The sequence below is a fragment of the Fringilla coelebs genome (genome assembly GCF_963513975.1).
Source record: "Fringilla coelebs genome assembly, chromosome: 14".
Taxonomy (NCBI): domain Eukaryota; kingdom Metazoa; phylum Chordata; class Aves; order Passeriformes; family Fringillidae; genus Fringilla; species Fringilla coelebs.
Window position 1 is genome coordinate 8,291,921 of NC_140040.1, and position 11,159 is coordinate 8,303,079.

General features: G+C 47.0%; 1 protein-coding gene across 2 annotated transcripts in view; it reads right to left on the reverse strand.

The window, feature by feature from the left end:
• Positions 1–1,007, reverse strand: part of GNAO1 (G protein subunit alpha o1) — a 142,033-nt gene extending 141,026 nt beyond the window's left edge. The window contains exons 1-2 of one of the 2 annotated variants that reach the window (XM_084215311.1): positions 501–1,007; positions 372–414 (exon numbers count right to left, since the gene is read on the reverse strand). In XM_084215311.1, the coding sequence (XP_084071437.1) occupies positions 372–414; positions 501–618 (161 nt within the window). In that variant the 5' untranslated portion in view covers positions 619–1,007. The remainder of the gene's footprint in view (positions 1–371; positions 415–500) is intronic. The other variant, XM_084215310.1, reaches the window with a different exon arrangement.
• Between the last annotated feature and the right edge of the window lie 10,152 nt (positions 1,008–11,159).

Here is an 11,159-nt window from a genome sequence, read left to right on the forward strand (position 1 = left end):
AAAAGAAGGTACAAGCTCAATAAAAGGGGCTTTCAGTGATAGGGAGCCTTGGTTTAAATCCTCAGAGCCGGCAGATAACACCCCGACATTAAGCTTAACTGACAGCGGTTCGCTTCACGGGGACATCTGCGCCGAGGGGGAAGGTGGGCTGCCGGCCTCCCTCCACGGCCGCCGGGGGCGAGGCCGCGGGGCGCCGCTTCAGCACCAGCGGGCCCTGGACAGCGCCGGGAGCGGCGGCGGCCCCGCCGCGCTGTGCCTGCGCGGTCCCCTCAGGTAAACATGGCGCCCGCGGCCCTCGCTCACCTCCGCGAGCCCCCGCCCCGCTCTCCCGCCCCGCACCGCCGCTCACTCGCTCCCCCCGCGGGACTTACTTCATTTGCTTCACGATGGTGCTTTTTCCCGACTCTCCGGCTCCTGTTGGAAGAGAGATGAGGTGGGATAAGCACGGGGGAGCAGGAGGAGGAGGGGGGCGATGGGGGGGGCGACCGGCGGGTTCTCACCGAGCAGGAGTAGTTTCACGTCTTTGGCCGCGCTGATCCCGTCCTCCTTCAGGTTCTTCTCGATGGCCTTGCTCCGCTCAAGGGCGGCTCTTTCCTCAGCACTCAGGGTACATCCCATGGCGGCGATGAAAATTTAAAAAAAAAAATGGAAAAAAAAAAAGGGGGGGGAGGGGGGATGCAGCCCCCGCCGCCTCGGCTGGCTCCCGCGGGCAGAGAGGAGGAGGCGGCCGGGGGGCAATAAAAGAATTAAAGCAAATGGCCGTGAGGCTCCGGGTAGCGCAGCGCCTCCGCGGCGAGGCTCCCGGCTCCCTCCTGCCCCTCTCTCCCCGCGCCCGAGCGCTCAGTGCATCCAGCGGGGCTGCAGCGGGCACGGCGAGCTCTTCCCGGCCGGGAGGCGGAGGCGGAGGCGGGGGAGGAGGTGGAGGAGAAGGAGGAGGAAGCGGGTTGGCGGCGGGGGAGGGTGCGTCCCTCTCCCGTGCTCCCGACTGTCGCTGTCCCCTCCTCGGCGGGCGGCGGCGGAGCCGAATGGAGGCGCGGGAGCGGCGGCGGGCGGGCGGGCGGGCGGGAGGAGGGAGCGCAGGGGCGCGCCTGGCTGCGCGCTCCCGCCGGCCTCGCCCGTGACGCGCGCGGCTCGCGCATGCTCGGGGCCGCCCCACCCGGCCCCGGGCCCGCTGCCCGCCGCGGGGTCGCTCGGCGCCGGCGGAGGTCGCGGCCCCGTGCCCGTCCCCTCGCCCCGGGCGTCGGCAGCTGTCCCCGGACGGGAGAGGCCGTGGCTTGGGCTGCTGCCCCCCGTTCCCGATGACTCAGAGCTAGAGTCTGCCGTGGTGGAGGGTCTAAAGGGGAAGCCGTACGAGGAGCGGCTGAGGGCACTTGGCTTGTTCCTCCTGGAGAGGAGACTGAGGGCAGAGCTCATGGTGGGCTGCAGCTTCCTCGGGAGGGGCAGTGCAGGGGCAGCGCCGATCTCTTCTTGCCGTGACAGGACCCAAGGGAACGGCTGGAGATTTGGCGGCGGGGAATTAGGTTGGATATTAGGGAAAGGTTCTTCACCCAGAGCGTGCTTGAGCACTGGAACAAGCTCCCCAGGGCAGTGATCACAGTTCCAGACCTGGCAGATTTCAGGAAGCATTTTGTCAATGCTCTCAGGCACATGGTGTGGCTCTTGGGGATGTCCTGTTCAGGGCTAGGAGTTGGACTCGATGATCCTTGTGCGTTACTTCCATCTCAGGCCATCCCAGGATCCTGTAGGAATAGTGCAGTGCAGGGTGGAGTTCTTGGGGATGTGACAGCACTGTGTGTCCGGGGACACTGGGCTCCCCTGGCACTGCCCTGGGCACTGTGGGGACCCTGGCTCCCCACATGCCCTGAGGGTCCCCCACAGCTCCTGCACCCACACCCTGCGCCTGCCCCCACCCCACAATGCCGTGGTTGTGACCTGACCTGCAAGGAGCCCTTTGGGAGCTCCTCACAGTTCAGGCACTTTGATCAACACTTGCAACGTGAATCGTTTACATGCTCCGTGCAAAGCATCAGGTTTCACCACCATGTTGGATTATGTTTTCCATCAGTGTAATTAACAGATGGTTTGGGTTTTTTTGTGCTGCAGTGCGGTCACAGACCTCACCAGATGACCTGCCTTCTTTTCATAACCATTCCATGACATCTAACAGTGATTTAAGAATTCTAGTGAATTAAAGTCCCACAATTTTCCTGGCAGGTTTTGCCATTTCACAAGGTTGGAAAAGAGAGAAGAAAACAAGTGTCAACAAGACACTAAAATAAATAGAACTTTGTTTAAAATGCTTTCCTACAGGTCCAGACAAGTCACAATATACTCAACTTTAATCCATAACATTGATTGATATGTGACAATCTAACTATAAAAAGATCTAGAGAGGAAAGAAGTATTGAGCACAGCAAGGTAAAAGACATCAAACAAAAATGAGGATAATCAAGGATTGCTACCTTATCCATGGAAAGAACACCCACCATTTCAGTAAACAAGAAATCTGCAGAGGGAGGTTTGGTTGTTCATAAGTAGATGTGAATGCTGAGGCTGCTGATTTTGCCTCTAAAAGCCACTCCACCTCTGCCAAAAAGCACCCAGCTACAGGAAGCTTGACAGGAACCTCCCTGTGCTGTGGGAAGGAAATGCAGGGCTGTCCCACAGGCCTTGGGGAAGGCAGGGGGCTGCTGTTTGTGCTGTTGAGTGTGGGTGACCACGTGCTTACACTGTGTGGGTTTTCCACTTGGCGCCTCTGGTCACTGCCTCCTCTGGGATTGTCTTACCTGCTCTCCTGAGTTCACCAGATCCCATATCCATGACTATTTCCTTAGGGGTAGAAATATCATTTTGAATAACTCTTAGAAGTCACAGGCACTTTCCTTCCAGGCAGCCATCGTCTCCTCCCAGTGCTGTTTCCCATTCCTTCCTCCTCACAGAAGATATTCTTCCCATTTTCCCTCCTGACCTCTGAAACAAAAGGGAAAAACAGGACATGCGGTTAACGAGGTAAAGAGGGGGTATGAAAGAAAAGCAGACAAAAGAAAGCAAAAGGTAACTCAGTGTATTCAAGGACCAATAAAATTTACTACACATTTGTGAGTTAATAGGTGCAGTATATTTGAATTTTGGGTAATTTATTTCTGGAAGCTCAGGGGACTGAGACGGACAAGCAAGCCTACAGCATGTGTTCAGCAGGGAGTAAATGGAGATGGGTGCGGTTACAGAGCAGTTCCTGCTCTTTCCTATTCACACAAATCTCATGTGTAAAATCAATAGGATCAGAATTTCAATCAATAAGTTTCATTTCAATGGTTCTAGCCAGAGGGAATTACAAAAAGTGCCATATAGCAAAAACACAATGAAGAAATCCAGAGGCACTGTCCTCATGAGATGGCTGCATTTTCTTCCCGTCTCCTCCAGCAGCTTGCCAGCCTTGGACTCATATTGGGAAACTCTCCAAGGGTTTTACTAAGAGAATTAGTCTTTTGTATTAGCCTCTGGCTACTCGTTATCTGACAAATTTGTAGCCTGAGTCTCCTGCCATGGAGAAAATTATTTCTCTTCTTCTTGACCGGTGTGGAGTCTGCAGTCAGCCCTTTGTCCCATGAACATCCCCATTGCTACACAATAATCTGCTAATTTCTTTCTTAAGGGAAAATTAGAAATTGGCAAGTCTTCTCCTTGCTCTCTCAGTTCGTAGAAAAATTCAGGGGAGCAGCTGTGAAACTGAGCCATTTCTGAGCCATTTTTTTTCCTGCTGCTAACTGAACAGAGCTGGTGGAAACGTTTCTTTCAAAATTTCTTAGAGGGAAATTTAATTTTTTTTAAAAATCTGCTTATTCATGGCAGATGAATTTCAAGAACATGAAAGAAAAAAGGTTGCCTCCTCCACCAAACAAGATGCATTCCAGCCTACTTGGCTTTTGAGATAAATATATTGGGTTTTGTTGCTGAAAAAGATGTTTCCCTTTTTCAGGAGCTGACAGAAGTCCTCTTTTAATAAAAAGTGGTTGCTGGTAGTAACAACTTCAGATGAAAATAGGCTTCTTTTTTTTCCCCCTTGTAAATGAGAGAACCTCTCCATTAAAGGTGGAGAGGAGGAACTTTCTTTCTGGCTATTCCTGCAATTAAACTATTTCATCAAGGTGCATAAAAACTCACTTGCTTCAGCTCAGACTGCTCTCTCCCAAACCTAAGAGTCAGCAGTGTATTTTAAGCAGAATCTTCATTCTCCTGTATCTCATCTGTGCCTCAGCAAAACCCAGCTTCTTTCTGCAATCAGTTTTCAAACGTTGTGCTAGGAAAGTTAATCAGATAGTAATTTCTTTAAGAAGTGAAGGGTGGTAACAAAACTAATGGATGCCATTGAAAAAGACTGTGCTGAAGTGATATTGCAGGGTAGACGACAGCTTTATGATCTCACCTGTGTTGTCTTATCCTGGGTGCTTCCAGACTGGGGAGAGATGAGCCTTCCAGCACACATCACCATCCTGGGCTCTGCTACCCAGCTCAAGGGTTTGTAGAGTGCTCTGGCCTTCTTCCTAGAATCACAGAACAGTTTGGGGTGGAAGGGACCTTTCAAAGCCATCTAGTCCAACCCCTCCACAGAGAGCAGGGACAACATAAATTGTACTGTGTTGCTCTGAGCCTTCCCCAATCTTGCCTTGAATGTTTCCAGGAATGGAGCATTCATCACCTCTCTGGGAACCTGCAGTGCTTCACCCCCCTCAAAATCAAACATTTCTTCCTTATATCTAATTTAAATCTATCCTCTTCTAGTGTAAAACCATGGTTTCTTTTCTTATTGCAACAGACCTTACTGAAATGTTTGTTCCCACAGCTTGCCAGGAGGTAGTAAAGAGGGGTGAGAAAACTCTTCCAGGGGCCTTGAGGAAGTCTTACAGCTACCATGACTCTCCCACCACCACAAGAGAGGTTGCAGTAGTATTGGAGGGAATACCACATTGGTTCCATCCCCATAATTAGTTGATATTGCGGGATCAGCACATGCTCAGAGAACTGGTGGGTGGTATGAGGAGGGAGTGGGGCAAGGCCAGAATTATGTGACCATAGGAGGAAAGCTGCAAAGCTTTGCAGCTCGCCTTTCCCCTCCTACTTCAAGGTTGTTCTGTCCAATCTATAATCTTATATTCCTTTGGTGGGGTTTTAATGTACATGCTAATGGAACGGCCACCAATCCCACGGAGAGATAGCGATGCATTCTAGCAGATCTCACCATTAGGAAGTTTTGCCTGGATATTCCGCTTAATTTTTCATTCTTTAAATTGATGTCAATTACCCCCCAGCTAAACCTAGTTATGCAGTGGAAGACAGGTTTAAAATACTGCATGATCTCACTAAACTGGAGAAATGGACAGAAATCAATACAATGAGAGGCAATAAGAATGCCCATAAAGGTTAAGTGGTTGATGGAGGAAGGATTAATGAAATGCACAGATACTAGGTTAAATTGCAAATATCCTTACTTCACTCTTACTCACTCCATACTCCACAAATATGTTCTACTCCAGCAAATCAAATGAGGAAGCACCTTAGAATTTGACTAGGGATTTGGAGAAGAAGAGATGAGTATTAAGGGAAGAAGGTATTAATGATCTAGGGTGGATTTATTGTGTGGAAAATTGGCTATAATACAAGAATGAGACACCAAGAATGACAAAAAAAAAAAAAAAGTGACCTGTTGATGAGAATATGACCTGCAATATAATTGGTGTCAAGAAGTAAGTTGGACAGCCTGATGAAGTGTAGAGAAATGCAGAAAAAACTACTTTTGTTGTTAGTTTTTCATGCCTGTCTGGTGAACAATGATAACTACAGCACCTGGGAGTCACTGACAGTTCCTGTCTTGAAATTGGGTGAAGTTTTTGGGCTAGGGCTTATGGGGTTAACACATTTCAAGGCAGAGAGATACAACAGCTTGTCTTCAAAGTACTTGGAACTAACCTTAGAAAGTTTTCTGTTCAGGTCTGTCATGCCACAGAGAGAAGAACGGGATGTATTCTGAGGAAAGTGACAAATGCCAGAGAGAAGATCTGCAGGGGAAGCTGAGGAGAACTGCATGTACCAGGGCTGGAGGAGGTCCTGGGGCTGGTCTACTAGTCCCAGAAGACAGCAGCTGAATGAAAGCACTGATCAGTACTGTGGTTCAAACCAATGATTTCCTGAGGATCTACATCAGTTTCTGCACAATAAAGGGTTTTAAAATATAAAGTAAAGGTTTTTACTACTTATTATGCAAAGACATTTATTGTGTAGCCTGAAACAGGACATTACCTAAGTTTACAAAGGGTCTCAAGTCGTGGTTTCTCAAAGTGAGAAAGAACTTGTCAATAACCCTTAATGTAGTGGGAGCTTCTCTCTCTTTTCTGCAATGACTTTCAACTCCCTGCTCTGAGGAGTCTTTGCAGTGTCCATGTTTTCCATTTTTTAATGGTTCAGGGACACATGGTGGTTAAAAAACTTGTAGGCCTACAAATAAAAAATCAGAAGAGAAATTATTAACTCTTTTACTCTTGATCATTGAGAGGAAATCAGTACAGATTCCCTCAGGGGTATTTTCATTGTTGGGGACAAGTTTACGTAATGATAGGCTATTTTCTGCCCCTTTATCTGATCCAATTTCTGCCTGTATGGTAGTTCAGATATTTGTCATTTGGTGGTGATGAGAGAATCTAATGGAACAGGACTGAAAGTGGGGGAGAAGCCACCATCTATCCACTTTCCCCAGTAAGAAATATGTAACAACATGGGTGATTCAGCAGGTGCACCTTGAAAAGCCACAAAACTGAAGCTATGCAACGTTGTCCTTCAGGCAAGAGTAGAATGGTGCCTAAAATGAGACAGAAGCTGCCCCTGGCTTGGAACTTGATGATGACAAGGATCCGTCAGCCCTTTACTATTCCTATTTCCACAACATCGAGGGTAATGATTTAGTGGGAATTAAATTATTCCAGCCACAATCCAGGAGTGATGGTTAGAGGCAAGGTGTTGATTACTCTGTGTAGGAAAATCAGTCATTGCTTGGTCTTGGTGAAACTGAGCTTAACCTTCTGCATTAAGCATTCAAGCTCAGACATGCAACTGATTGCGCGCAAGTGTCATTTCATTCAGCTGCTGCCATCAGATGCAAGACTTGGATAGACAATTAAAGCAGGTCCATTTACAGCACTTCAGGAACATTCCTGTTTTTGTACAAATGCTATCCAGAAACCTTGCAGCTCTCATTCACACAAGTAGTCCTGATGAGTGATCTTACTGAGGAATGCTAATTCAGTCCCTGAAAATATCAGTGTATACTTATCAGATTCAGAGCTCTCAGAAGCTAACTCCAAATACAAATATACCATCAGTTACATACAACTCCTGCACTTTTTCTCTGCAAAAAAAAAAAATTTACAGAATTATGATTGTTTTTCTATCAGAAAGATCTGGTAAAAAAATGAAAAGAAGCATCAGCTCTACCAAGTGTTGTTTCAATGTTATGCAGTGCTTCCTGATTCTAAGTACTGATGTGATTCACAAAGGCTGGCTTTAGCTGACAGAGGCTGCAATCAGTGGAGGAAAAGAGACACTCCTCTGGAGGATGAATAACAGGAATCATCTCTCACCTCTGATTTTGAAGAGAGCCTACAGTCTGGCTGTCCTTCGCTGAAGCTAACCTTCATGAGCATCCCTCACAATGCCCTAAGACAAGGACTTTCTTTCACTGGGAGGGGATGTGGAAGAACAAATTCTGCACATGCAAAACAGGCAGTGGTATTCTGAGAAGGTCATGTTGGGGGAAATGACATCTCGGGCAAGAATGAAACAGTACCTGAAGCAAACTCTGTATTTGGAGGATCAGTGCACTCACTTAATATCAAAATATTGGCTGGATGCTAAACCTGATCCAGGTTTAAAAAGCAGAAGAAAACAGTCCTGTAGAAAAGATCCATCAAAGGTTTTGAAATACAGAAAATGACTGCCTCTGGCTAAAGTTGTCCCCAGGTGACAGACTGTCAGAAGCATGAGTGCAGCAGGAGAGGCTGCACTGCTCTATCCCTCCTAGTGCAGCCTGCACTGGCCTTGGAGAGAATCGAGGAGGCTGGGCTGGGCAGCTCATCAGTCTGCTGTGGTGTGCCATCCTTACCTACTGAGTTTGACTGTGGCCAGCAAATACCATGAAATTGCCAAGAGCAGGGTGTTGCCCTGGGAGCTGCTCTTGGCTGTTTCTCATGGCTTCACCAGGCAGCAGTGAAACTCCCCTTGATTTTGGTGATGTCAGAAACTGAGCATCTGGCCAGCTCAAGAGACTTCTACATTAATCACTAAAACGTTGAAAAATGCATTGTCACAGCATGAGGAATTCCATTTCTCTAGTAGTCCAGCATGTCTGAGATATATTTCATTGTTGCCTGGACCAGAAGATCCAAATATTGGCTGAAAATGCTTATTCTGTGGCTGAAGAAGGCTTTTTCAAATGTGCTGATGTTCTAACACAGTTGTTTCCAGGAGGTTTGTGTGCTGAACTATCAATGCAACCTGCATTGATAGTTCACATGAGTATTGAGCCGGCTGCCACTTGCTTTCTCTAATTCATGGAACGTTGTATTCTTTTCTTCACCTCATTTACTGCTGGAAAACAATTACACTAAATTTTTAAACACCTGTCCTATTCCACCTTTCAGCTGGAGGTGACATGAGACACAGGTAGTCCTATAGTTTGGTGTTCTTTTTTGGGATGAACAGATATGTAAATATAAGTTATTAATATCTTGTTGATTTTTTTTAAACCTTTGAAAAAAGTAGATGATCCATTAGCATACACATAAGGATGGCATTTCTTTCTACCCTCTCTCCTTTTCTTTGCTTGATATGAAGAACAAAGTAGGTCAATGAGAAGGGTATTTTAAGTACTGAAGATGAATGTGATAGGACTTACTCTGTGTGCAGAGCTGGAAGTTGTTTGGAAGAGAGAAAATTCTGGCTGTATGTAAGTCCACTGCCTTCAACAGGCTGATGCCAAGGTAGAATCAAAATGTGTTTTTGCTAAGAAAGGAAGGATTTTAGCAGTTATTTTTTCTTCCTGATGATAATCAGTGGTCATAGAGGGTTTGGTATGACAGCTGTGGAGCTCTTCTGTTCCAGGACCGCCCTGACCTGCACGAGCTGAACACCAGAGGCACATTTTGGAATGCCACCTGTACTCCTGGCAGGTGGAGGACGGTACAGGAGGGGCCTCTGACAGCTCAGCACTACAAGTGTTATCAAGCAAATAAAATGTGCCTCCCACACACATCAGCCCTGTCTACTTTAGCATGTGATTACAAAATAATCAAACCAAAGTCCAGTGAGGAACTGAGGATATATCCTGGGCAGTTTTGACATAAAAAAGTAGTGAGGTCATTTATTTCCTCTATCCATTGTAGCAAATGGGTCATACTGGCTGGCTGGCTTGGGAATAAATACAGTTTTAATCTCTTGACCAAGTCTACAGGAAATCAGTTTCAGTGAATGCCAACTAAATGAAGAGATATAATGGATATATTTGAGGAAAGAAAAATCTGCTTGCAGTGTGGCTGGGCTGCTGGGTGAGTGGGTTGCTGGGCTCACCCTCCAATCCTTTATGCCCAGACAAGCCAGAGGATTTTGGGAATGATCAAATCACGGTAAGGTTGCACAGTGGTGCACCCCTTGATCACACCATTCCAGGAGGAGCCCAGGAAGGGTTCTTGGGGTACTTGGTCACTATCCTGAGCCTTCTCTGACGAGCAACTTGCTTCCCTGGTTGCTGGGTGATGGCAGCACTGAACAGCAGCACAAACACATGCTTGTGTTGCTGGGCTGGTCCAAGGCAGGGGCTGGTAAAGCACAAATCTCTGCCTGTTTTTCTCTTTCCATGTAAGAAGTTCAGCCCCATGCCTTACTCTTGGGTCCTGGTCTCTGCTTAGCCACAGTGAAACTGCAGTGTGTTTTCCTGTGCAATATAAGACAAAAAGGAAATTAGACTGTGTATTACTACCAGGAGGGTCACAACTATGAGAGGACCCCAAATCCTGGATGCCCTCTGGAAAGTGGCTGCTCTGTTCTCTGAAAATCCTTTTCACAATTTCTGTTACAGTGCTGTGGATAAATGCATCCCAAGTCCTCAAGCATTTGCTCAAGTTGCAGTAACAGGGAACATTGCAGGGAAGAGGAGAACAGGGCACTGAATCCATAAGTATATAGAGAGTTATCAAGTTGTATCTGAGTTCCTTGGGTTGTGACCATAGCAGGACATGTAGGTGCCTACTGTCTCTCTCCCAAAATCTCCCTCTTGTTCCACAAGACACATAGGAAGAATGATGAAGTGTGTTTGAATAATTTTTGTGATTGTATGGGGCAGATGGAAGTCTAACAAAATTAATTGCTTTATAGAAAGAAATGAAAAAACCTTATCTAAAGAAAATCTGAACCTGTAAAAATCTCAGGTGTCTGAGAGTCTTCTCGAGACCATGTCTTACATTTCCTCTTTTCTTCCTGTGATGTTTTGTCTCCAGATTTTTTCTCCTTCTCTCTTAACTGCCTTTCCTCATTTAATTCTACACTGCTATTCCCAGGGTTTTTTTCTTGCTCAAATTCCTGCTCCCTTTTAGAGAGCATGGGGGTAGCTGGGAAGATGTCTGTGAGTCACAGATAAACAGTCTCCACTGTGAGTAACTATTTCAGATCTTGCCATGCAATGACACAGGGTGCTGTCAGTGCCTGTTAAAGAGAAACCCTCCTTTGGGAGCGTGTCCTTGCTGGTGAGGAAGTTTTATCTTCCAAATACCTTTTAACCCACACTTGAGTCTGTGTTTGCCTGTCTCAAGACAAAACTCAGCAGCAGCTGTTGGTGGTGCCAAGGTGAGGTGACGTGAGCCTGTGGGTATGGGTGCTCTGCTCTGGCTTTGCTGCTCTCTGCACTGCCAGGAAGCTCTCTGAGGGTGGTTGGACACGGTTTATTTGCACAAGGCTGGGTGCTGCAAGAATTATGCTTGTGTGACTTCAGCTTAGAGCAGAGCAGATCCTGGCAGGGGGATGTGTTCCCCCACTCTATGTCTGAGTGGGAGATTCTGGAAAAACTGTCATTATTTGAAGCAATATCAACACACTTGGTAGTGATCCCCCAGCCTCCC